Source organism: Muscardinus avellanarius (genome assembly GCF_963383645.1).
Source record: "Muscardinus avellanarius genome assembly, chromosome: 2".
Classification (NCBI taxonomy): domain Eukaryota; kingdom Metazoa; phylum Chordata; class Mammalia; order Rodentia; family Gliridae; genus Muscardinus; species Muscardinus avellanarius.
Genome location: NC_137787.1, coordinates 4,768,533 through 4,795,539, shown reverse-complemented (window position 1 = coordinate 4,795,539; position 27,007 = coordinate 4,768,533). Strand labels below are relative to the sequence as shown.

Sequence of the window (27,007 nt, the reverse complement as noted above, 5' to 3'; positions counted from 1 at the left end):
GGGGACACTTATTTAATGCTGAGTCCCCTCCCTCACCACCGCAGCCAGACAGTCAGTCACAAGCCAGGAGACCTGGGCTGCTTGGTGTACCTGGAGTGAAGCCCCCAGGGAGGGTGCCCAGAGGTCTGACTTGGCGAGCGCGGGACTTCAGCTCAGGGCGGGACAGGAGGTGACCCAGTGCCCAGCTTCAGGGCCAGCCCCCAGGGATCTCGACCTGGTTTTTACAGTGATGGAGCCCACCCCCTAGAACCACATCCGTGCCCCAAAGGTAGCAGAATATGGGCTTCCTGCCCTTTCATGCACTCCAGGCTTGGGAGCTGGACACCACCCTCGCTTCTCCACCGCACACCCCCCGTGTGGGATTCTCTGTGTGTCCTGCTCAGCCAGCCCACTGCCAGCCTTCTCTCTGCTAAAAGTAGAAATAAATAATAAATTGAGTCTCCCTCATCATGAACTACCATATCTGCACATGGTTTTAAACATTTGTAAAAAGCTTCATTGAATAGAAAACTGAGGTCAACTTGATAGACTTTTTAATTTATTTATCTTATTTGTTTATTTATTTATTTTTTGTGGTACTAGGAATGGAACCCAGGGGCATTCTACCTCTGAGCTACACCCCCCACTGCCCTATTTTTTATTCTTTATTTTGAAACAGGGTCTCACTGAGTTGCAGAGGGCCTCAGTAAGTAGCTGAGGCTGTTCATGAACCACGATCCTTCTGTCTCAGACTCAAATGCTGGGATCACAAGCGTGCACCACCACGCCTGGCTACTTGATAGACTTTTGCATGTTGTTGTTGTAGGATATCGATGAGAAATGGCTTACCACTCTTCACTAATTAAATGAGGTTGTCATCACATGTAGTATTGTGGGGAGGGGAAGGAAAAAAAGAATCAGGAAGGAGTACCTTATCCTGTGTGCACCTGCAGAATCCAACCCACCAAAGATGATGCCCTCTAACTTTCAAATAATAAAATCCTAGCAGGGGCAGCATGGCACACACCTGTAATCTCAGCACTTGAGATTGGCTGAGACAGGAGGATTGCAGGCCAGCCTAGCAACTTAGCAAGACCCTATTTCAAAATTTAACCTTTTTTTTTTTGGTGGGGGAATATAGCTCAGAGGTAGAACTCCCCTGGCTTTAATCCCATAAATAAATAAATAAATAAATAAATAAATAAATAAATAAATGTTCTGACCTTCATTTACTAATATATAAAGAGATCTACAACATTTAAAGGCAAACTATGGTAGCTAGGGCATGTTTTCATTTAGATCTTTGTGATTGTTTGGAAAAACATAAACTAATACATCGAGTAGTTATTTCTGGGTAGAGGATTATGGTCAATTTAAATGACTGTGTTTTTCTGTAATATTTCTAATTTTATAAATAAATTTATATTTGTATCATAGCATTAAAAAATCAAGCTCTTTTAGCCGGGTGAGGTGGCACACACTTGTAATCCCAGCGTTTGGGAGGCGGAGACAGAAGGATCGCGCAGGTTCGAAGCCGGCCTCGCTGGCTTAAGAGACCCTGTTTCCAAATAAAATATAAAATAGGTCTAGGAGTATAGCCCGGAGGTAGAAGGGTTCCATCCCCAGTATCAAAAAAAAAATTTTTTTTTAACTCTTTTAAAAAGCTCCCATCACTTAAAAAAAACCTGATGTTCTCATATGTGTTCCTAAGTGTGTATTTCATTTCTGATAGAGCCAGGTGATTATGGAAAGAGAAAAATATACAAATATACAACTGAAACGAATAAGCGCGCCACTTTCCATTTCCAGAGATAGGTATTTTGAACATGAGTTTCCAAGACTCCGGTCATGTAAAAGAGAGAACTTCAAATTCTCCGTAGCGTACGGGTGGTGTAGAAATCAGTGCCCGCTCTCGATCGGCAGGCGGCGCGTGGCGCCAGCCCCCAGGCTCTGGCTCCTGCAGTCTCCTGAGATGGGGGATGCCGAGCAGGGTGTGGTGTGATGGCGGCGGAGCGTTGCTTGAGTACTCTTTACAAGACCTGTGTCCCCGCTCACCTTTGCGTTCTTTTGCCTTTTCCGTGGCAGACACGGGGCTGGGTGAGTCCGTGTGCTCCAGCCCAAGTATCTCCAGCTCCACCAGCCCCAAGCTCGACCCGCCCCCCTCCCCCCACGCCAACAGAAAGAAACACCGGAGGAAGAAAAGCACCAGCAACTTCAAAGCCGACGGGCTCTCCGGCACTGCCGAAGGTAAGGCGTCCCGGGCCCCCAGGGCGACCTGCGTTTCTGATTTTGTAAAATCAGATCCCCTTAGGACCGCCAGTGCGTAGCCACGCGGGTGCTCTCTGTCTGCGAGGGGGCAGGGAGAGCCCCGGGGTCTCCTCCTCCCTGGCTGAGGACTCAGCCACAGCCATGTCCCTCCCTGGCCATTGTCGTGGGCTGATGGCAGCAAAGGTCCCCATCTGAGGTCTCAGCCCGCGGAGCTGGGGTAAGAGCATCCGCTCCAAGTGAGGGGGCAGGTCGTGTCGTCACTGTCCTCAGCTGGCTGGCTGCATTCTCATGAAGCTCCCACCCAGGCCAGCCGTCAGCGCTGTGAGGATGGGCGTCTCCTCTGCCAGTGCCATTAGCTCTATTTGTTTTGCGGGCGCCCTTGGGACTCCAGTCGTCACTGTTGGTTCTGATTCTTCTCCAACTCACTGAGTCTCTGGGCTCCGTGTTGGCCGGATGGGGTCATTCGTGACGGGGCTCCTTCGAACAATGGGTATCGCCCCACAGACGCAAGGGAGACGTGAACATGTGCATGCACGCACACACACACACACTCACACACACCCATGTACTGAGAGGTAAAATTAACATCGAATGAACAAGTTACAGGAATATGTCAAAGGAACGTTGAAATTTCAAAACACGATCGTCTTAGCACGAATCACTCTTTGTGGGTCCGACAGTCTCGAGAGCCTCCCCGCAGCAAGGGTTCCCCGTCCCATGAACTGGCTTGACTCTGTACAGCCCTTTTCTTTCTCTGTTTCCTCCCTGCTTTTTCTGGATGCTCTACTAGTTTGAGTGTTTGAAACTGCAAATTACAAGACGCTGGCCCTGCTAGGGACAGTGACCTTTTCTTCCTGTATCGGGAGGCCAGTGTGGGCCGGCAACACGGGCGAGTGAGTGGCAGCTGCTGCAGGAGCCGAGCGTGGTCCCCTCGTTTGTGGGCAGAGGGTCCAGAGCCTCAGAGCTCACGGCTCCCCACGGGGAGCTCAGAGCCCTTCCCCCACTCCCACGTAATTCCCGTTGTGCCTCCCCTCGACTTCTTGCCAGCCAAGAAAACCCGATTTTCCCATGTTGCATGACGGAGGAAGCGTGCATTGCATCTGCAGTGGTGAAAAATAATAATTACAAGTTAAAGCACCCCCTCGCCGCTCCTGCCCTTCCCACAGGAAAGGGTCAGCACATTGTGGAGAGTTGATCAAACTCCTTCACACGGCCAGTAAACTAAAAGCAGCCTGCGTGCACCTGTGGCAAAACCCGCCTCCATGGGAGGCTTGGGGTGGAGGCTCTGCCTTCCTGCCTCCAGCTGTACATCCTGGGAGGTAAGGAAGAGGTCCCATCTCTTTTCACAGATCCGAGTCCTGCAGCAAATGCCACGTGTTTGCAGCTCAGCTGTGCTTTTGTTTTAACAGCACAACGTGGTGGAAACTGACTACCACATCTACCTGTAACTTACTTGCACACGCTGTAATTATCCCAACCGTGTGGGCATGTAAACTATGCAGATGAGGTAGGGCGGCCTCACAGTAACTTGCAAAGTGTATTCAGCCAGTGGCCAGCTCAAGTGAAGTTTGATGGGGGACGGTGGGCATGCTGGACTCCTGAGATGCTCGGCCACTTCCTGAGTTCACGGCCTGGTCCAGCGTGCACCAAGCGGTAGAGCATCAGCAGGCTGCCAGAGAGACGCTCTGTCCTCGCGACAGTCACGGTGTCACGGAAGGGCTTACTAATGAGGTGGTGACGCACACAGAAAGTCAGGCAGTGTGGAAATGCCAAATTAGGAGATCACAGCGGGGCCTCGAGCTCAGATGAATGGACCAGTGATACATGTTCAGGGGCCGCAGGCGAGGGACCCAAGGGGGGCTGCCACCCACTCCCCAGTGACATCCCTCCAACAGACGACAAGCCGTATGTTCTTTGTAAAAAGAGTAAGTATCATCTGGGAAAAGTGAGCCTATGTGACTAGACGCGAGTCAGTAGGCTCCTATGTTTCTAAGGCCGAATTCCCCCACATCTTAGCAGTTTACAGTGACACGATATCCCCACGTCGGTCATCTTAGAGTCAGTGACGTACGGATTCGTTCCTTGGAGTACATTGTGTAAACCATCCAGATGAAGCCTCCTGTTCTTGACACTGAAGCCGGTTGTAGATGTGGCCGGTGCTGCTCAGCTCCTCGTCCCACAAGGCGCCGATTGGCCACTCCCGGGACAGTCGGAGCTGCAAACCGCTCTGTACAAGGTGTCTCTCAAGTCATGGAATTTTATTTTGGCCTGCCCTGTTGGAAGGGATGAGTAGATATATAAATAAATAATAAAATCGCATTGCCAGTGGATGGCACCCTCAGGCTGGGGCACTGTCTGGGAGGAATGGGAAGAGCAGGGGTCCTGGGGCAAAACCTGGGGGTTGAACAGAGTCGGGGCAAGGGGGAGAGTGTCTCCAGCGGGGAGCTGTGCCTTCAACAGAGACCACCCAGCCGTGGAGACCCAGGGGAGCCCCCAGCCTTGCTCTCCTGCCTTCTTATGCACTGTGCCCCTCCTCAAACACATCCAAGCAGACCAGAGGGCCTGAGAGCCAAATAGGCCGGCCACACCCTTCCCTCCCACCCCCGGGGGAGGGGAGGGGGATAGCCTCTCCCACAGGCCTGGGAGATCAGGCCGCTGCCCTGCTCTCACTAGTGCTGAGAAGCCTCCCGGGCAGGGCGTGTGCGATCCACTCTCCCCTTGAAGGCGCTCTCAGGGCCGCCTCCGTGGGCCTCCCCGCCGTCCCGTGGAGTGCGAGGCTCCCCAGCTAGCTCTCTCCTGGCTCTGTGACGTGCGCACGCAGAGTCAGGGAAAGCCTGCGTTGTCCGCCGTTACTCGTGCTCCTCAGCCCCGGAGCCGCTGTCCGCTCCGGCTGCCAGGATGGCGGGTGGGAAGGGCGCTTCTAGCCCGGCACTCATGGCAGCACCAAGCTCTCCTGCTGAGGTGCAGCTCACCCTGCCTGGCAGAAGATGCCTTACAAACCCAAGTAGAACAGTCATTTCCTTAGGGTTGCCATTTAAAACAAATCGCTGGAGTCTCCCACCTGGTGGGAGCAGCGCCTAGGCCTGAAGGGTCCCAGCGTGGTAAGTTGGATGACTCGGAGCCGATGATGAACAGAGAGGATGTTTGGCCGAGCAAGCCCTTCGCTGGGCTCGTAAGTAGCCATTAGGATCATCGAAAGAGTCATAAAATGTGAAGTTAATTTAGGCCCCTTGCCAAGGCTGGGAGGAATCGTGAGGTCAAAGCCAGATGGTGAACTCTTACTTTCTGATTGTGACACTTGTCCTTTAACGCAGTGGGCCTCAGAAAGGCGGATGTGTGCCCAGATGTCCTGACACCCGAGTCCTGGGGCTGCTCTCGGGGCAGAGACAGCGATGGGTGTGACCACACTCAACACGTAGGGAGCCCATGCAGCTCTCACCAGGCACGTGGCTCCCTGCCTGCCTGCCAGGAACCTGCCCAAGTTTGGTTCTGTTCTTACTGACTCGACAGTCTAGGAAGAGTTTTACACCAATCACAGTGGTATATGCCTGTAATCTCAGTACTTGGGAGGCCAAGACAAGAGGATCACAGGTTTGAGGTCAGCCTAAGCAACTTAGCAAGGCTGTTTGAAAATAAAAAAGGACTTGGGGTGTGGCTTAGTGATAGAAGGCCCCTGAGCTCAATCCTCAGTACCACAAAAATGGAGGTTTTACAAATACTTCACAACCCCCACTTTGTAGCTTTCTGGTGTTTTTATTCAAAAATCTAGATGAAAAGTATTCCATCAGTAGTTTGACTGCCAGTACTCCAGGAAGAAGTAGGGTTTGTGGTCCAGCTGATACATGGGTTTTGGACTATACCTTCTATGTCAAACACACTTAGAGATTTTTTAAATTCCGGTTGTTAAGAACATTAGGTATAAGACACTTTACCAAGGATGTTACTAGAGTGGAAAGATCGGTTGGAAAACCAACATCCTCCACACTTCCCACAAAAACAGGAAGGGAAGAGTAAACTTTTCCCGTTTCTGCTTGAATCCCTCAAATTCCCGTTCACTAGACCATTGTGAACGGTAGCTGAAGCACCCGTGATATTTTTTACTTTCAAAATTACATTTGATTTGGAGACAATTTTTAAATATACCTGAGAAAATAATGTATGTGTTTCAAATACAGTGATTGTGGACCAAGGGAAATAAGTTCAGAGGACCCTAGGCAGGGTGGTGATGGGGGTTGAGGCTTGTCGTGGATGGGCCCTGATGACACAGTAACGGAAAGCCCATGGAGCCCAGGAGTCCTGACTTGTCCTGGCTGGCCCAGGAAGTGTCAGGGGACCCGTGGGTGGAAGCTTCAAAGAGATGGAATGGCCTCAGATAGCCAAAGGAAGCCGACAGGCAGACTCCCCAACCCTTCAGCCACTACGGGGGTGCTGGCACCACAGTGCTGGATTCCTGGCCAGAACCTAGTTTCAAGGCGAGTGTGGTGGGAGCCCGGGGCTAGTGAGAGGTTTTTAGGGCAGTGTTGGACATTGTCTCTGAATCACAATCCTTTCGGTGTCTCCTTGTCAACGATCCAGAGCGGAGGGCTGTCCTGGTTGGGAGGAAGCCTCGGTCTCCGCGGTCCCGTTCCGTGGTCTGAATCTCACGGTCCTCGTTAGTTCTGTGACATTCATGCAAGTTTGCATTCGGTGCTAATTTCCCTGTTTCCCCTGAGAAGGCTGAAGTCGGGAGGTTAAGTGGCTGTCTGTCCAGGGTCAGGTTGCTGGTAGGTAACCGAACTGTCTCTTGATTTTCTGCCTCTAACTCTTTCCACCAGGCAAAAAGCGAGTCTTTGAGGTGCGTGGAGCGGCTTTTGAATGTAGGAGTGGAGCAGACGCTTCCTTGATATTTCTCAGATTCCATGTAAAGACGCCGCCTTTCAGATGGATCTTAGCTCACATCTACAAGTTGTGTAGCAAAAAGATCTTTCTTTTAACACGCAGGGCCCATCTGGATTTACCCAGTCTCGCTATACAAGAGGAGATGCAGAAATTCTGGCGTCCCCGCCCTTGGGGTCGCCTGGGGCTTTGTTCTAAGGGTCTCGAGGCATTTCTTTCCTCACTCTTACGTGCTCCTCCGGTTGTTCATCCTGCGTCTTTACCGAACCACTGAGTGGTTGATGCTGGACGGATGTTGAAGGGTTATCTTGGAAAGGATGAGCCGCACACGGGCCTCTCCGGGATGGTAGGGATGGACGGCTCGCCCCTCACAGCTGTGCTCAGCAAGCAGCCAGAGGCGCATCCCCCGAGAGGCTGACGGATTCCATCGCAGAGGTCAGTTCCCACTTAGATTTCTTTTACAAAGAAGACCCTGGAAGTATGGATCCTTTCATTCCGTCACCAAATATTAAGCAGCCACCACAGGAGAAACACGGCGCCTGTGGCTCCAGCTCCATTGGAGATGCTGAGAGGTGAGCTCAGCCCCTCGCGCGCCACGGAACGTAAACCTCAATATGGAGGCCGAACCTGCACCGGAAACCGTACCCAGGATGCCAGGCAGAGTCCTGGAGGAAAGCCAGGGTATCTAGAAGAAGAAAAGCACATGCAGCTCTACGAGTTGAGGGAGCCGACCTGCTGCTAGGCTCCATTTATGTTCTGCAGATTCAGTACTTAACAGTTTTCCTGTTTAATAAACCTCTGCAGAGGCTTCACATCTTTGAATCTTGTGTGTCTGCAGCCTGACACGGTGGTGGCGGGGGATGAGTCCCACGATGGAGTTTTGTTTTCCCATTTTTAAATCCTAAGAAACAGATATTGCTGTTCTTACCTTATGAGGTCTGTTTGTTTGTTTTAGTTAATTAATTGGTGGTGTGGGCAGGTGCATTAGAAAGAAAACAAAGAGTTGTGCATGAACAGTGTATGGTTGTGTTCCTGTGCATAAAAAAGTGATGTGTAGGTTGTTGGTGGTGACTTGTGTTTCCTGCGTACAAAAGGCGATCCGTAAGCCCCTGGATGCTCTGGGGTGGGGGTAACGTAATCATTCAGTCGTACCAACCCCCAGGCGCTTTGGCCATCATTGGGTAACTTGGGGGTTTTGCACATCACGACTTGGAGGAGAATTGTTCAGTGCAGTTCCTAAGCGCTCTGTTACCTTGGTGTTCTCCGTCCCCCCTCGGGTGCAGGTAACCTGGGTGTGAGGGTGCACACGTGGCAGGCAGAAGCGGGGCGCAGGACCTGTTCCCACTGGCTTGTCTGCCTGGGCTTTCTCGTTTAATTCTGCGATGTCGAGAGGTGACTGGCGGGGACGAGATTCACGGGAGCTGGCCGCAAGCCTCCTGACACTGTCACCTCGGACTTCCTCTCTCTGGTCTTTGCAAACATTCCACCAGCACTTCCTATGTCTGCTCCACATTTTAATATTGGCAGCCACCATGAAAGGAAAGGAAATGAGACTTCTCTATTATCCAACTCCATAAAACTTCATACTCAGAAACCATTTCTCATACACTTAAGAGCTTCTTAATTAAACTCCCTTATTACTGAACATTCGGTGAGTGAGTCTGAGGAGTTGAGTGGACCGTTAGTGACAGTGAAACGCGCAGAGTCAAGAATTAGAACATCTTCCCCAAGATACACTAGGACGCAGTGAGTTTTGACTCTGCCGAGGATGTGGGAGGGCAGCAGACTGGCTGCCCCAGAGTTACGGGCTCTGGGAGCCCCTGTGTCCCTGGGCCTGCTACTCCCCACAAACCAGGACAGCTTTCCAAAGAAACTTCTCAGGTGGTAATGCCAGCTTCTGAGAGAACAGACCTGCTGAAACTGAGTAGAACCGGGTTTACTCCAGACATTGACTCTTTCGATTGGACACAGTTGACCAGAAAGCCGTCCTGCAGGGTACAGTGTTTCCACCACAAACACACATCAGTTAGATGCGCTCTCAGATCCTTTGTGGAAGTCCGCAGGTCGGAAATAAACAAAGATGAATCAGTCACCGCAGGAGAAGCCAGAACAGAGGATTCCCATCATGATGAACCAACACACAAGAGATGATTTTTGGTCCAATTTTTTTTAAGTCCACACAAACTGAAGGGGCTGTAGTAGCGTCAGGTCTGTGGAAGCACATTGAGCACCTACTGCGTGCAGAGTGTGTGTCTGGTCCTGTGTGAAGTGGCCACGGTGGCCCCTGCCCTCAGCCGGTGACAGCAGTGGACACTGCAGACCGGAGACAGGCTGGTGCGGGGAATGCTGGTACCCGAGCATCTAGGTTGCCTAGGAGATGCTCCGGGAGGTTCCACAGAAGGAAAAAAACTTAAAAAGTGAATAGGAGGTCAGTCTTCGGAGGTGGCTTAGAGTCACTGGCATCCTGAGGAGACACAGCGTTCAAGCTTTCTGTCCTCTGCCATCTGAAAGCACAGGAAGTCCAATTGAAACGGTTTTTCCAAAGAACACACGATGTCTTGTCCGGTTCTTGGGTTGAGAGGATGTTAGTCTAGACCTGTGCAACTGACCCTGCTTGTGGGCTCCTCATTGGACAGGTGCGGCCGGCCTTCTGGAAGTCGAGCTCCCTGGGCTGTTTACTTTCTGGGCTGTTCTAGCAGACGCCATGTTATCTTTCCTCCCGGTTCCCACAATAATGAAACTGGATGGTGTCCTGTCTTTCATGCAACAGAGTTGCGTTCCTATTCCTAGAGACAGAAACTAAAAGGCAGTGCTGCTGTAACACCAGCCTTTGTGGGTATAAGAGCAGCTTGGTAGAGGGAAAGGGCTACAGACAACTGCTCGCACCTTCTGTCTCAATTCAGGACGCCGCATCAAAATCCCACAGACCCAGGGGCTTCAACAGCTGAGTCGCTTTGCACACTGGAGACTGCAGGTTCAGAGTCGGGGCGCCCTGGTAAAGGCCCACCTCCTGCTTGGAGATGGCCTAATATTCGTTCCCCTGTGTCCTCACCTGGCTTTCCATGGGTGTGCACACGAGGAGAGGAAGAGAGCGAGCGCTACCTTTCCATACAAAGCCACCAGTCCCATCCTGAGGGCCCCACTCACCCCAGTCACCCCCCAAACACCAGTCTCCAGATACCATCACACTGGGAGTTAGAGCTTCCGCAAGCAGATTTTAGGGCGGAACATTCAATGCAGAAAACCATGCCACTCTCCGTACCCGTGGGAGGGGGTTGGTGTGTCCGTCCCCCGTCCCTGGGTTGAAGGGAGCTTCTTGGTGAACTGTCCCTCTGGTCACAGCCTTACACAGATCACAACTACCGTGCCCTGCTCCCCTCTCCCAGGGCCTGGGTCTGTCCTCAGGCTGCATCATCAGACACAAAGGAAGGGTCCCGTGGCCAAGCCACTGCCTGCCCCTAGACGTGTGCGGTCTCATCATATCCTTCAAACGCCCCTGCAGCATGGGCAGGGCTCTGCTTCTTCCAATTTTGCCCAGTGAAGGAGAAAGTTGATTGAGTAATTTGCCAAGACCAGCGGGTGATTGGTGCCTTCAGCGTTCCTGTCGGGCCTCTGGGACGAGGCAGTCTGTGTTCTGCATCGGGCCTGGGTACGGCCGGAGCTTGTGCGGGTCCCTGGCTCAGCCCTGCAGCCCCCAAGGGAAGGTGCTCCCTGCTCTGAGCACCACACTGCACGCACCACACCTGCACGGCTCACGCTGGCCTGCCCTTTACTCCCCGCCACTGCCCTGAAGAACCTGAAACGCTCCTTCCTTTGCCGGGCTTGATCTCGCGTAGCCTCTTTCTCGGGACCCCTGTGGTGGTGTTGGGGTCTCGCTTCTTTGCAAACAGATTTCTCTTTCTCTCGTGTGAGCATGCACACTCTGATACCTTCAAAGGAAAGACGCGGGTCACGGCTTCTGCTACTGGACCGACAATCAGAGCCGCAGGACTCGATAACGGACGGTATCGGGGGGCTTCCTCTTAGGGCTTCTTTGGACTGATGGCCATTTAGCTCAGACGCACGAGCCAGTTTTGGTGCTCACTGTGAAGATGATACGCTTTTACTCTTCTGTTTTGGATGAGGAAAGCGAGCGCTTTTAAGGGCAGTTTGAAGACGGAGGGAGGACGGGAGTGATTGGCTAGACCCCGTCATTCACATGAATTCTGCATTGCTGATTTAAGTATTAATCAAATGTCTGCCGCCCCTGGCTCCAAGTCCCATCACCGTTACCGCCCGCTCTCGTTTCACTGAGATGTATTATTAATACGCAGGAGAAGGCCTGCTTCGGGATAAACTCTGTGTGTTTATTTAGGAATCTTTACTGATACCCTCCTGCCTTTCAACCCTACCCCTTTCTCATCTCGGACAAATAATAGGCACCAGATACCAAGCCCTGGGTGTATCGCCAATGAAAGAAGTAGGTACAGAGGAAACTTCAGCAGGTATTGACATGCACACACACACAACTTAACTAGGGTTTCTTTTGTATGCGGGACATGGAGAAAATTGGCCATTTGTCTGTGGGGTAATGGGCTTTGCTGCCATATGAAAATCTATCAAACGGTTGGATTCAATGACATTATATCAGAGTTCATGAAAAGCGCCTACTGCACACAGTTTAATTCTATTTAATTTTTTTTAAGGGGGAAAAAAAACCGCAAACGGAAAAATGTTTTAGTTTCTCTTAAGCTGATTTCTCTCTGCTTTTTCTTAAAAGTGCCTTTCTAGTTACCACACAGTGATGTGATCATTATCTGCCACCTCGTCGCCCTGCTGCCTCTGCATGCAGTAAAATACAAAAAAAAAAAGAGAGAGAGAGAGAGAGAGAGACCAGGGGAGCTTGTGAAGTATGACTCTCTATCCCAAGACTCATTGCCTGCGATTCGTACCGCTTGACAGTAATGATCTTATTACAGTACTCTGGACCTTGAAGAGATTTCATGAGGAGAGCGAAAGACGAACCTCCGTGTAATCAAGTGGCGCTGAATATTCCACGCGTTTTTGATCACACACTGATTGGGCACAGTTTTAGCCCATCTTCTAGTCAATTATGCATGGCCCCTGTGCTCCTCGGATAGTCGGGAACGTTGATGGCTGTTGTCTGGGTTTTGGCAGGCAGCCAGGAGTTTGAGGTGTCTTGCACACCGCCGTCCAGGATAAGTGCTTTTTAGTGGGAATTGATTACCTTTCTTTGGGTTTTGCTTAATAGCAAAACTGCGTTTGGAGAGGGCTTCAGGTGAAAAATGGACATATTAGCCATTTAGAGCATCTGAACTCCTAGTCAATTTTTACTCTTCCCTTCTTGCCAGCTAATTTCTGCTTAATGATAGGATGTTTGATAATATTGAAGGTCTCTCGCTGCTGAGCACACGTGTTGAGCCTGGAGGACGGGCGGCAGGGCTCGGTGGCCACCGCGTTCAGGTTCCCAGAGCGGTCCGGAGGAGGCGTCCAGCTCTGAGGTCGGCCCGTTGGTCTCCACCTTGGCGAAAAGGCATTAGTTACCCAGAGACATTTTCCTCTGCAGGAAGGCCGGTAATGATTCTCCCTGCGCCTGGTTGGCTCGTCTTAAACGATCATGGAGCAAAAGTCGGCGTGGCCGGGTTCGGGCGTCTTCTGCTGCCTTAGTGGAAAAGGATAGCTCAGCCCCAGCCTCGCGCCCCACGTGTGATCTCTGAGCCAAAGGTTATTTCAAGGGGTGGGATGTTTCCTACCAGAATGATGTGAAGAGCTTGCAATAAGCAAATACTCATATGTATAAGAGAAGCTTATTATGAACCAAGGGTTTTACTTCCTTGTGCCACACCCTTGATTCGGCGTCTCGGCTCATGGATTGTTCTAGAAGTATTACGTGGGAAAACTTCAAAGTCACTTTTAACAATTCTTGAGCAAGACAGAAAAGTTGACACCCCCGAGTAAGTCATCACTGGGCGATGTCCCTGAAGCTACCTTGAAGTCACCAAGCTGACGCACAGGATGAGAATCCTAGCATTTGTCTAGTGGGTATTTCAATAACTTGATTTGACTCTTCCTAATGAAATAAAAAGGTAACTTTGTTCTCTTACTCAATTTCCATTGGTGTCTCATGCTTCCTGCAGGTGGGAATAATTGTCCCCTTCAGCCGGCTCTCGGCAGAGGCTGTGATGCACTGTAGACACGGTTCCCAAAGCAGCCCTGAGAGAACTTACCAGAATTTTTAACTTAATGTTACACACACGCACACACAGAGGGCTGTTTTGTCTTTCTCTATTGCATGTGAATAAAATATCTCCTATCAAAGTTTAGATTTGGCGATACCTCTCTGAAATAGTTCCGAGCAGAAAATGGGAGTTGAGCTTCTTATCAGCCATAATACGTGCAGCCACTCTTGACCCTGTGCCCTGTGGCAGGCACCGCAGTGAATCAGGTTCAAGCGCGCATCCTCTTGGAACATTTGAGGGGGCCTGCGAGGTGGGCACCTTTATCCCGTTTTCATAACTGGGGAAGCCGAGGGTCGTAAAGTTGAACTAGCTTGCTCAAGGCCACAGACGCGGAAAGCAGCGGCTCTGCGTCCCATCCCAGCGGGTGCACCGCTGCCCCGCCCGCCGCCTCCATGCTTCCCTGTGACCTCTCCCTTGGAAGGCTGGACGTCTGATTTCACTCCATCTTGCCGTCTCCAGGACGCTCCCTGTGGATTGATCGTGGAAATAAAAAGGACGTCATTATACTGACTTCCTCAAAAGGATATTTCTCAATTTTAATGAGGAATAGTGAACCCATAAAAACTTTGGTATTTGCCCCCTGGCTGCGAGTCAACAGACAGTCGGGATGTATCTTGACAGCCCTTGGAACACACCGCATCCACAGCTAGCGGACGGTCGGTTTCCAAGGCTGCGGTCCTAGGAAGCTGGCACATACTGGGATGAGGTGTTCCCAGGTGGGCAGTTGCTTGTCTGTTTTTACTGGGGCGTTGAGCTTACCATCTTAGTGAGGTTCAGAGTCACGCAAACCCACAGGCACTCCGTGCTGGAAGATCCCCTCCAGGTCCCGCCGGCTCCCCGCCCTCCCTGTGCAGGTTCCTCGTGGTTGGGCCTGACACCTTCATACGTGGCCAGCTCCAACAGTTTCTTTCATCAGTTCTTCCTTTTCTCCTCCCCACCCCTCCCACTGTCCTTCTAGCCTCTCTCCTCAATCATCTGAGGTCTGCTTTCTTCACAGTTTACTCTCCAGCGGAAACATACAGCCCTTGGCTTTCTGAGACTTGGCACAGGTTCTCTAGTTCCATCCATTTTCCTGCAAAGGGGCAGCCAGGTAGCTGTACCTGCACAGGTGAATCCAGTTCTCTGATCCAGAGGATCAGAGACATAGGAAACTTAACAGCTTGTGCAGTGAATACAGAATCTCTTGTAGTCCACCTGTAATGACCCTCACCAGGCCAGTTTGTCAAACCTTGGAGATCTATAACGATTTTCTTGACCGCCACCTCCCCGCCGCCAACCGTTTTGAGAACATCACACGGCTGGGAACATGAGCTGGGAGCCCAGCGAGGCCGTGGGGAGGAGGGAGGGCAGTGATCCTTCTGCCCGCAGGAAGCCTGGCACCTGGATGGGGAGGAGCCCCGCCGTGGCATGGTAGTGTAAGACAGCTTCCCGAAACAACTCTCAAACCATGAGTGCACCTGTATTGTCCCGGCTGCAGAGGAGGACTAGAAACAGGTGTTTTCAGCAGGAAGCCATGCTGTGCACCTATAATCCCAGTACTTGGGAGGCAGAGACAGGAGGATCACAGGCTTCAAACCAGCCTCAGCAATGTAATGAGACTCTCGGTAATCTAGCAAGCCGCTGTCTCAAAATAAAAAGGGGCTGGGAGTGTAGCTCAGTGATGGAGCACTCTTGGGCTCAGTCCACAGCACCACAAAAAATAAAAATCTACAAACACAGAAGTGTTTCAACCAGTGCCCCTGCTGTCCTATATTTAGGGATGGGACACAGAAACTTCATTCTTATTTCTCTTGGGCTGACACACAGCACCCCACCCGCTGCACCTAGCACCCTGATGGTGAGGAAGATCGAGCCAACACCCGCCCCCGAGGGGACTCGGGGTGCCGGGCACCAGTGTTCATCTCTTTTGTGGGGGGGCGTCTAGGGATGGAACCCAGGGGCATTCAACCTCCAAACTATACCCTCAGTCCTATTTTTTATTCTTCATTTTGAAACAGGGCCTCACTGGGTTGTGAAGGGCTTCACTAAGTAGTTGAGGCTGTCCGCAAACCATGATCCTCTGGTCTCAGCCTCCCGAATGCTGGGATCACAAGCGCGCCCGCCGCGCCCGGCTTGTTACCGTTCTTCCAGGTTCTCTTGCATGAAGCGCCAGGAGCTTGCAGGCCGAGTCGAGCGTTTGCCTTCCTTTTTCCCCAACTCTCCTATAGAGTACTTCAAACCCCCTCCCCGCCGTCTAAACCCGTGAGCCCACTGCATGGCCTGTGGGGATGCGCCGCACCCCCAGGCCCCTGGAAGCTAGCTTGCAGGCCTGGCCCCCGGGGCGAGGCCATCGCGGCCATCCAGCTGCCCCTCTGGCACAGCCTTGGCCCGGCCTGGTCTTGCCTTGCAGAGCCGAGCCTCCCTTGGCCTCCTGACCTCTTGCGCTCCTCCCCCTTCCTGCCTCCTCTCTCCTTGCCCTCCCCTCTCGCTTCCTGCCCTTCTTTTCATCCACCCCTCAGTCGACTTTGTCTTTCTTGCATTCCTGCCCTCCTTCCTTTTTTCTTCATCTTTCTTATTTTGGCAAAATACCTAACAGTCAGTTTCTTGCTTTCGGTGTACACTTGAGTGGCATCAGTACATCCACACGCCAGCCGTGCTCTCCGGTCATAAGGGGTGTTTCCCCAGGCAGAAACGCTGCCCGCTGAGCAACTTCCCTGACCCCCGCCCCATGGACTTCCCTGTCCCTGCATTTTCTAGATGGTTCTCGCCAGTGGAATCCTAAGGAGTTGGCCTTTTGTGTCTGGCTTCTTCCAGTTATCCCGGTTTTTAAGTGGAGCATGTGTCAGCATGCCGTTCCTTCTTGTGGCTGTATTATATTCCGTTGCGAGGCTTTGCCGTTGTGTTTACGCATCTGTTGATGAATGCTTGGGGTTCTTTCTACCCTTTGTCCACTGCGATTCATTCACACTGCCATGAACATCAGCACCCCAGTATCTATGGAATCCTATGTTCAAAGGTTGTTAGAGAATGTGTGTGGGGAGAGAATTTCGTAGCTGAATAGTAATTCTCTGTGTAGCTTTTTGAAGAATGCCAAATTTTCATCTTTCTTGACATCACTGAGTTCACTTTTTTCTTGCTCATAATATGGAGTTGCAGAGGCCCCCATAATTGAGCAAATCACCTTACAGGCTCCCTGTTAATTACAAAGATAGGACTTGCACATGATTAATTTTTTCTTTCAAAAAAGTCCCAGATCTTTGCCTTTAAGAAGTCTGTTCCTTGGTGTCTGAGTGGGATGGAGTCTCCCTCTCACCCCATGAACGGGCCGCCGCCTGATACTCTGCCCGCCCATCGCCAGGGCTCCTCCCCAGCCTGGGCAGGTGCTCCCCAAGAGCAAACGGGTTTCTCTCTGCTTCCGTCTGTGCGCCAAGCTGATGGGCTCTGAAACACTTGCATCGTACGCAGACCTTTCTGGTGGTGAGTGGCCCTGTGGGTGAGTGGAGTACCTGAGACAAGCTTGGCACCTCTGCCGACTCCACTGAGGCTGAGATGGGCTTTCAGTTCCACTTCAGAAGCCCCTTGGCTCCTGTCCCCTCGTTCCCGCTTGGCGAATGGGGCCGAGGCGCTCGTCCCCTCTTCCCACGCTCTCCGCATGGTCGGCCTGTTTCCCAGGTCAGACAGAACCGCCTCCGTTTGCCTTCCATTGTTCCCGTGACTTGCGCTGGATGGTTGGTTCCTCTGGTCCTTGTACGCCTTGCCCTGGGTCCCCTGGGGACGGCATGTGCGCCTGCAGATCCCCATCCTTGTGTCTCCCTGGGCCGACGCGGCACGCTCTCTTGGTTTTGCTCCTCTTCGGTCTTCACTCCCTGAGAATTTCCCCCTGTGTCCTCCAGGTACTGCTGTGGGGTTGTCAGCAGTGGTAAACACCAGCCCGAGACTTGGGCCGTACCAGGTCTTCGCAACTTGCTGCCTCCGGTGCCTGTCTTTCTCTCCTTTTCATTTCAGTATCTTTAATTTGAGGCTACAGCAAGTGTCTGGGCATCGCTGTGTGCAGGATGCTGCTGTGAGCTGCTGGGGAGCCGGTGGCCCCGCCCACCAGGAGCCTGTGGTCCGGGGGACAGACAGGCGGGAGAGATGCTGTAGCATCGCCAGCTGCTCCGCCCTCCCGGGGCCTTGTGAAGTAGGGCATCCCGATGCTAACCAGTTTCCCAGGCCAGGGTGCTGTTGGTGGGTGAAGACTCCAGGGGGTCCTCTGAGGAGTCTCGGGGAGAGAAATATCCAAAGAGAACGAGCCCTGTACCCGGGCAGAGGCCCCAGGCAGATTCTGGGCGAGGTGGATACAAGCAGCCCAGACAGACGTGCGGATATGGGCTGTGCACAAAGGACCCAGGGAGTTACGGATGGACTGGATTCTGGGGGCTGCTGGGAGGAAGAATGGGGTGTCGAATAAACCATGGAGACAGGAGACTCTGAAGGAGGCCCGTCCTGGAGGGGCACCGAAAGAGCAAGCCTGTGCTGCTGTACCCAGCCCTTCACACACAGATGCGGCGGCTGTGTAGGATACAGCGCCCAGTCGGCCGCCTGTGCCTGTGTGGATCAGTTGCCGGCACAGGCTCAGCTCAGATGCCTGTCTGTCCTGTGTACCTAGAGCATCACCCTGGACCAAAGCCGGGTGAAAGCTCCTCCCTGTGTGTCTCACCTTGGGGGACACCATGTGGGGCCCCCGTGTCCGCGCCAGCACCCGGGCCCCACTAGTACCCGGGGTAGCGGAACCATCCGTGCCCTCGCTGGTGAGCTGCAGGTTCCTGGGAGAGCCAGCGTGGGCCTGAGGTGCTGCTGGGCCCTTCCTGTAAATGTGACCACCATGGAGAGTACATGTGTGCTGTGCGGGTTGTGACCGCATATGGAGGGGGGCAGGGCAGCGGGGTTGGGGGGACTGGGCGCCGCAGGGTGCATGCAGCAGGTTACTCTCTGCAGAGGGGCCAGGGAAGGCTTGCTGGGGGCCCTTGGAGTAGAGCCCAGCAGAGGGCTCACAGCCAGGTGGCCTGCCCGTGGCACGCTCCCAGAGGACCGTGTTCCTTGACAGTGTGGTCTTCGTGGCAAACTCGGTGTTCATCAGTAGTTAACATAATATGTGTGTGTTTACATTCCACGCGGGTGTGTAGAACAAGCCATCACCCTCCTGGTTATTCTCTAGTGATATAATTAGATAGATAGATAGATAGATAGATAGATAGATAGGAGGATGGATGGACCCAGGGGCATTCTACCTCCAAGCTCTGCCCCCAGCTCTTTTTATATTTTATTTTGAAGCATGGTCTTGATAGATTGCTAAGAGTCTCACTAAGTTGCTGAGACTGTCCTCAAACCCCCAGTCCTCCTGTCTTAGTCTCCCAAGTACTAGAAGTACAGGCGTGTGCCACCATGCCTAACTGGAGATTTATTTTTGAAGAATGGTATACATTCTTTGTATTTCTCCGTCCCTTAACTTAGAAGGGACAGGCCAGGTAAAACAGTGCCTGCCTATAATCCTAGTACGTAGGAGGCTGAGAAGACAGGAAGGTCACGAGTTCAAGACCAGCCTGGCTCTTGAATTTAGCAAGGCTCTGACCAAAAAAAAAAAAAAAAAAAAAAAGAGCTGGGGGGTGTAGCTCAGTAACAGAGTGCCCCTCAACTGGATTCCCAGCACCACAAAAAAAGTTAGAAGGCTCAGTATGAAAATATTTATTTATTCTCTGGCTTCTTGCCCACACGCAACTGTATGTAGGTGTGTGTAGGGCATACGCTCTAGGAGCCGTGTGGGAATCGGCATTGTACAGTTTCACAAAGTGCTCCCAAGAGCCTTCAGACCTAAGGAGATGCCAAAGAGAAATGGGTCTGTTTACCGTACGAATCAGTCTAGCTGTTTAAAAAGAAGACAGTGAAGGAGACAGAAAAAAAGGTTTTAAGTAATTTATCCCGTCCAGGATAATGTTCAGAGGTTGGTGACTAGGCTCCGAGTTTTCCAGCAACTAGGATGAAGACCCGAGCATTTACCACTGGGCCTTCTCCTCTCCAGTGCGCTTAAAATGAAGGCAATCACGGAAGGCTATCTTGTTTCATGGGTAATTAAGGCATTTCATTCTGCAATTCCTTATTTTAATGAAGAAGAAATTTCTCTTCTGCTGAAATATGTCTGTTAAGGGTTTTATTTCTTCTCACTCCTTCAACTTTGGAAAATGTTCTTTTTTCGCCTCTGATTGTCTCTTGTAATGTCTTCCTGAATTGTGAGTCAGGGGAAAAAATAATAAAGGTTCTTTGTGGATTCGAACTTTTAAAAAAATGCTTAGACTCTCGGCCGTCTGTGGAGGTGAACCAGCCAGCCTTGCAAAGTACCCACATTTCCCTATTATCACCCCAGTAGCAGTGAGTCTGATAGGCAGCCGTGTTCTCTCCCCATAGGACCTGACCAGCCCAGACAGGCATGCGGCCGTGCACAGGTAGAGGTGCCATGCAGCAGGATCAATGCCAGCCAGGTGCCCGGGGTGTGAGGAGCTAAGCTCCCATTTCTCACCAGTGGGGCTGGGCAAGCCCTTCACCCTTTCCTGTCTCAGCCCTCGGGGCTGTAGGACAGATTGATGTCTTCTGCTCCTTGGGAATGTTGTCAGGGTTCACTGAGATAATCCAGGGACAGCTGCACCTCCATACAGGGACAGAACTGCCACTGAGTCCTTCAGCAGGGTTCAATTTGTATTGAGCAGTTTTCTTTTTTTTTTTGTGGTGCCTGAGATTGAACCCAGGGGCATTCTACCTCCAAGCTACACCCCAGCCCGATTTCTTATGCTTTATTTTGAAACAGGGTTTCACTAATTGCAGAGGGCCTCACGAAGTAGCTGAGGCTGGCTGCAAACCCAGATCCTCTTGTCTCAGCCCCCCAGGTACTGGGATTACAAGCGTGAGCTACCACACCCGGCTTGTATTGACCAAAATTTTATTTTAGCAACCCAATTAAATGTCATATATTTATAGACTCCACTGACTTATCTATAAAAGGCTGTGGACATCATTGTGTCTCAACACAGACATCTCCCGTTAAATTGTGCTTTTCAGATGTTGAAGACAGTAATTTTAAGGATCGTACACTAAGTAGCATTGACCCCACGTTTCAGGCTGATTCTTCACGTCACCCAGAGCCTGCCGCCGTTAACACCCAACCCATGGACCAGTCGGCGCAGGGGGGCAGCAGCCGGGAGCGTAGATGACGCCCATGCGCTCTAGCTATTTTGACTCTTAATGGTAGATTTCCAACCTGGACCATTCGCCCTCTCCTCTCAACTTCCTCCAGACACCGGAGAGTCATCTGGCCACAGAGTCAAATGAAAAAGTATCTTTGATCTGTCAAGGCCATCTTTCATGTCTAAAGTTCCCAGGTTGAAATAATAGCAACAGAAGATTGCAAGTTCATGGTCAGCCTCAGCCATGTAGCAAGACCTTGTTTCCAAATAAAAATACAAAGGGCTAGGGATACAGCTCCATGGTGGAATGCCCCTGGTTCGATCCCTAGTACTGAAAAAAAAAGCCTCATTTAACTTACTCAAACTCCCTGGAGGTGAAGTCAGTCACTCTTCATCGTGTACTTTGCCCTGGTCCACGGGCCCCCTCCTGCCCCAGCAGCTCTGTAGTGCTCCCGAACGTACTTGAGAAGAACTTGGGGTGACCAAGGAGTTGTGTCTCTGTCGCTTAGGCAGTGACACCCAGAAAGTCTTGAGAACCCCTCGCCTCCATCCCGGGGCCACTGGGCAGGCACTAATGTGAACCCAGGCTCCCCTGGGAGGCGGGGGTCCCCGGGGTCGCTCTGCAGTGGGGATTGCCACGGGACCCAGCCCGGGGTGCGCCCAGCTTCAATTCCTCCAAAACTCCAGCCTGATTCAGGGTGCCCTTCTGTGTCCTTAAGTTACACAACACAATGTCCCTGTGCGTCCCTTTTAATAACCACGTGGCTCCGTTGTCTCACCACGGAAGACGCCGTGAACCTAGCCCATATCCACTCCTGTCTTAGCCCATTGTCTTCAGCCGGTTCTCCAGGCGGCGTCCGCGTCCCTGGAAGCAGCTCGCGCCTAGGGCGCTCCCCGTCACCTTCACGCCGCGTGCACCGGGTGGTTGATGGAGATGATGCAGTTTATCAAAATCGTTCCGTTTAACGTAGCTGAAATCGTGCAGCACTTAGATTCATGGAGATGTTGGAGTTCCCTGCGCACATGACCTCCTCGGTGTAGGTAGAGCCTGTTCTCTCTGTGCGGGATGACGGCAGTCACTACCATCAGCACCACAGCTAGGATACAGCGAGGCGACCCGCACCCCATCCATCATCTCCCCCAACCTGGCGACACAGGCCTGGGCAGGAGAGAAAGGGCTGAGGGTGTAGCTCAGAGGCAGAATGCCCCGGGATTCAATTCCAAGTACAAATGAAGAAGAAAAATCTACAATAAGATACAGCATAGGAGCCAGGCATGGTGGCGCACGCTCGCCATCCCAGCCTTCACGGGAGGCTGAGACAGGAGGATCGTGGTTCCAGGACAGCCCCAGCTACTTAGTGAGGCCCTCTGCAACTCAGTGAAACTCTGTTTCAAAATAAAGAATAAAAAATAGGGCTGGAGGTATAGCTCGGAGGTAGACTGCCCCTGGGTTCCATCCCCAGTACCACACACACACACACACACACACACACACACACATAGATATAGCATAGAGCCTGGTAAATGTAAGCACATCATCTCAGTGTTGCTTACAAATAAAACATTTTATTTATTTAAAAGCTATATTACGCCGGGCGTGGTGGAGCACGCTTGTAATCCCCGTGCTTGGGAGGCAGAGAGGAGGATGGAGCAGGTTCGAAGCCAGCCTTGCTGGCTTAAGAGACCCTGTTTCTAAATAAAAAATGTAAAAATAGGTCTGGGAGTGTAGCCCGGAGGTAAAAGGCTTACATCCCCAGTACTACCAAAAAAAAGAAAAGCTACATAACTTGTTACAGTTCCATAATAAAAATAAGGAAGGGGAAAGGGGAGAGCCTTCCCCATGCATAGGTGAGGAAGGCAAGCTGGCCCGCACACCAGCCCAGCTCTGCAGCGTGTTAGGAGCCCTGGACGATCCGTGGACGCTGCAGATCCGATTTTGCGGTCCAGAGATCCGTGGAGTAGACAGCGCCCACCGGAAGTGGCCTCGCGCTGACCCTCCGCGATTCTCCTCCTCTGTCTCGCAGTGCTTGGTGCCTGGCTGCAGGCCGCTGCTCAGGGATCTTTGGGGTGTTGCTCGTCTTCCTCCTTCCTCGCCACTGTGTCTTGTCGCCCTCACCCAGCCCCAAAAAACATCCATTGTGCAAATTGATTTGGAGATCAGCCTTGATAAAATGCCGGCCCTCGGCCCTCGCAGCCTCTGCGCCGTGTTATTAGCTATTCCTGATTATTTGGACGCGTGCACCGCAGCGGGCTCGGAGGTGCGCGGAGATTAACTGGGGGCTCTCAGACCGTTTGTCACACAAATAGCAGTGCCAGTAAACTGAGAACCGATACATCATTCTTCTCAAGATTGAAACCTTTTATCAGTTGTGTCATTTTCATTATTCAATAAACGATTAGCAGCAGCCACCGCCACGTAGCCATCCATGGTTAACAGCTCCAAGCAGGCAGGGCAGCCGCAGGGGCCCTGTGCCCGGGGTACAGCCGGCTGCCACCTCCCGACACAGATGAGGCCGCATGCACCGCCCACTGCCGCCCCGCGTGCAGAGCCTTATTGGACAGGCGTCTTCTGATTGTGAAAGTTATACTCTGGCCCATAGTTCATTTCTGCAATGGCTTTAAGAATAGTAATGGCTAGGCTTTTTTTTTTTTTTTAATTGTTTGTAGTACTGGGAATGGTACCCAGGGGCATGCTACCTCAGCCCTATTTTTTATTTTTTATGTTGAAACAGGGTCTCACTACGTTGCAGAGGGCCTCACTAAATAGCTGAGGCTGTCTACGAACCTCTATCCTGCTGTCTCAGCCTCCCAAATGCTGGGATTACGAGCGTGTGCCACCACGCCGGCTACGCTTTTTTTTTTTTACCTCCTACTGGGCTTTTTATTAAAATATTTTGGCACTTTTAACGGAAATGCCAGCCATCCTGATTGGAGAAGAGGTATAGTTCCTCCTGCCTCCCAACTCATAGGCGTCAGACTGAGCTTTGGTGGAGCACAGCCCCGCCAGCCCTCAGCTGCCCACTCGGGGCTTTCTGTTCATCATGACACAGCTTGTCCGGAGACGGGAGGGTGTAGAGATGCCAAGAGCCCAGAATCCAGGTGTACAGCTGTGTAGACAGAAGTATATATTGATGCTGTTGATTATTGGGAAATAGTCGTTTTAGAATGTTACTGAATCGCAGTCCTCAAAGGGCACCTATATATTTTTTAATAATTGGGAACCACTGAGAGAGATTGATCTTTGCCAGCTTTGATTTTTACACCCAAGTCTAGTTTATCAGGAAAAAAAAATGCTACCACGCGCTAAAAGTAGAAAAGGAAAGGATACCATTGGACTGACTTGTCATCCTGTCCCTGTTTGATAGCCCCACCAGAGCTCTGACTTGTCCAGCAGTAGGGAGGGAGGGAGGGAGGGAGGGAGGGAGGGAGGGAGGGAGGGAGGGAGGAGGAGAGAGAGAGAGAGAGAGAGAGAGAGAGAGAGAGAGAGAGAGAGAGAGAGAGAGAATGAGAATGTGTTATACTGTGCGCATGTATAATAGTCCCTCCTAATCTGCAGATTTCCTTTCTGTGGGTTTGGAAATAGAAAGGGAAATTTTTAGAAGCAATCCATAAGTTTTAAATCATGCACTGCTCTGAGTAGTGTGGTGGAACCTTGTACCACCCGACTCCATCTCAGCCCAGAGTGAGTCATCCCTGTGTCCAGCATATCCACACTGTATGCACTACCCGCCCGTTAATCACTCACTCTCAGTTACCAGATCAACTATCTTGACATCCTAATGCACTCATGTTCAAGGTACCCTTATTTTGCTTAATAATAAAGGCCAGAGAGTCTAAGAGTAGTTTTACTACCCTCTATCACTATGATGACTCTATTTTGTTATCATTGTTGTTACTATCTCACTGTGTCTAATTTATACAAAGCTCTTTCACCGGAGAAAGCTAAGTACATATAGGGTTTGGTGTTATCTGTGGTTTCAAGCACTCCCTGGAGGTCTTGCAACATATTTCCTACAGATAAGGGGAACTGCCCTATGTGCATATTGCCTCTAGCCCTTCCTAAAACATTTCTGTATGGTCTTTAGAGCTTCTGGGCTGCTCCAGCTCCCCAGTGCAGTCCAGTCTCCAGGAAAACTAAGAAAGACCTGTCTTCTTGCTAGCTGAAGAATTCCAAGTCCACCCAAATGGAAAGTTCTAGTCTGCCCTTGGGATTATAATAGCCCAGCCTAGTCTATAGGAATTCTACTTTTTAAGGGAACGCCGAGATGCACGTCCATTCTCTTTAAACACTGAGCCACTGACTTCCTTCCCTTGTGGCATTTCGGATCTCTGAGGCCAGTGTTGGACATGAGGGGCCAGTGGTTCAAGGGCAGTTAGTTCCCTGTTTCCCACTCTTAAACCCTGAAGGTGGGCTCCAGAGAGTCCTAATTTTAAGGACTAGCAAAATCAGGTTTAATAAGCTGGAAGACTACTCTTTGTTTTGCCAAACAGAGATAGTTCAAAAAGTAACTACCATCTACCATCACTAGGGTTTTATAAAAAGATGACTAGGTGGAGACCAACAGGAGAGGAGGGACATGGCCCTGCCTGTGGTCGTTCATAGACTCACACTGCCACGAGTCAGAGCCCCTCTCTTCTAAGTTCACTGCAGATGAGTAGGAACTTTATTTGGGATAAGGTTTTGGAAGCGCTGCACTGTTGACACCTTGTGTAGACATCTAGGAGGAGAGCTGAAATGACCTGGGCAGGAGTAGGTGCACAGGGGTGTGGGCAGGGAGCCCACAGGACATGAAGTCCATCTTGGCTGAGCCCCAGCCCCACCCTCACCATGTGAAAGCACAATGATGATGATGATAGGATGATGTTGATGAAGGTGTTGGTAATGGGCAGCTAAGGAGTCAAGACTGTAGAAAACCTTCAGTTAATGATGATGGCTATGCCATGATGATGGCGATGTTGATGGCGGTGCTGATAGTGATGATGTGGCATAGTAATGGTGATGGTGATGATGGTGGTGGTGGTATTTGATAGTGGTGATGTTGATGGTGATGATATGTCGATAATAATGATGATGATGTTGGTGGTGGTGACGGTGATTTTGATGGTGGTGTTGATAGTGATAATATGGTAGTAATGGTGGTGATGGTGATGATGAGGTTTGATAGTGGTGATGGTGATATTGGTACTGGTGATGGTGATGTTTGTAGTGGTGATGGTGATGATGATGGTGGTGATATTTGATAGTGGTGATGTTGACAGTGAGTGATAACATGGTAGTAATGGTGGTGATGGTGACGATGTTTGATACTAGTGATGGTGATGGTGATGATGATGTTTGATGGTGATGGTGATGGTGATGGCCATGGTGATGTTTGTAGTGGTGATGGTGATGGCAGAGTTGATAGTGATGATGTGGCTTTAGTAATGGTGGTGATGGTGATAATGATGATGTTGGTAGTGGTGATGTTGATAAAGATATTGGTAACTGGCAGCTAAGGAGCCAAGATTGTAGAAAACCTGCCTTATGATTCCTCCTTGAATGTTGGAGGCCAGCTCTGAGCTATGTACAGCAAGGAAGTACCCTGATTTCACTCATTTAAACTCGCATGTAAATGATTTAAAACCACTTTTGGGTGATCTGGATGCATTCCCAAAGTAATTCATCTACACCAAGCATGTACTTTTACAGCCAGGGATTAAGAATAGCTTCTGACAATTGATCCTGCTTCTAATTACTGTCAGCAACGATGCCCTAAGGCCAATCCTCAGTATCATCACATTTGCAGAATCCTTCAAAAGTTTGTTTGTATTGTAAATTCACAGTGCCTGTTGGAAAGATACACATCTCCCTAGGACAGATTTTGTCTCTGGATCATTGAAGAGCTTTGTACTAAGTTCTCATTTCTATCTTTCCCATTATAAAAATGATACAGACAACCAGTGACTGCTCCACTGTTTTAAAAGTGTTTGTAGAGATCAGTACCAGTGCCCCCTATTCCAGGCCCTCACTGGAGAAGGATGGGTCCTTAGGGGCGAGACGGACACACAGAGACGGTCATATGAGGATGGAGGTGTAGGGGGTTGCAGCCAGGAGCAGACTCTCCGTGCCCCAAGGGGTAGGGGTCATGGCCCTCACAGCATGTTGGTTGTGATCTCTGGCCCAGAGCCCCATGAGAGCAGCTGCTGTGGTTGCCAGCCAATCAGTTTGCATTATGTTGGCCGCGGGACACTGGTCCACCAAGTTACATTTTATAAGTTGGTCCAAGCACAGTAGGGAGCCAGTGGAACGTGGCCCAGAAGGGCAGGACCCAGTGAGCCTCCAGGTCTCGGCCACAAGCCACTCACTCTGCTTCCAACTCTTCTCCCATTTTGCTCCCTGGAAGAGTAGAGGCTGGCAGGTCCACAGAGCTAATACAGAGGCCAGCCAGGAAGTTTCTCGAATAGCGCTGTCAA

The 27,007-nt window shown here is 51.1% G+C and overlaps 1 protein-coding gene across 2 annotated transcripts in view; it reads left to right on the top strand.

Annotated features, from left to right (window-relative positions):
- The window catches only part of AGAP1 (ArfGAP with GTPase domain, ankyrin repeat and PH domain 1), a gene marked incomplete at both ends in the record, with an annotated part of 517,572 nt that overhangs the window by 401,109 nt on the left and 89,456 nt on the right, over nt 1–27,007 (top strand). For both annotated transcript variants that reach the window (XM_080719974.1, XM_080719973.1), the window contains one exon: nt 2,065–2,226. In XM_080719974.1, the coding sequence (XP_080576100.1) occupies nt 2,065–2,226 (162 nt within the window). The remainder of the gene's footprint in view (nt 1–2,064; nt 2,227–27,007) is intronic.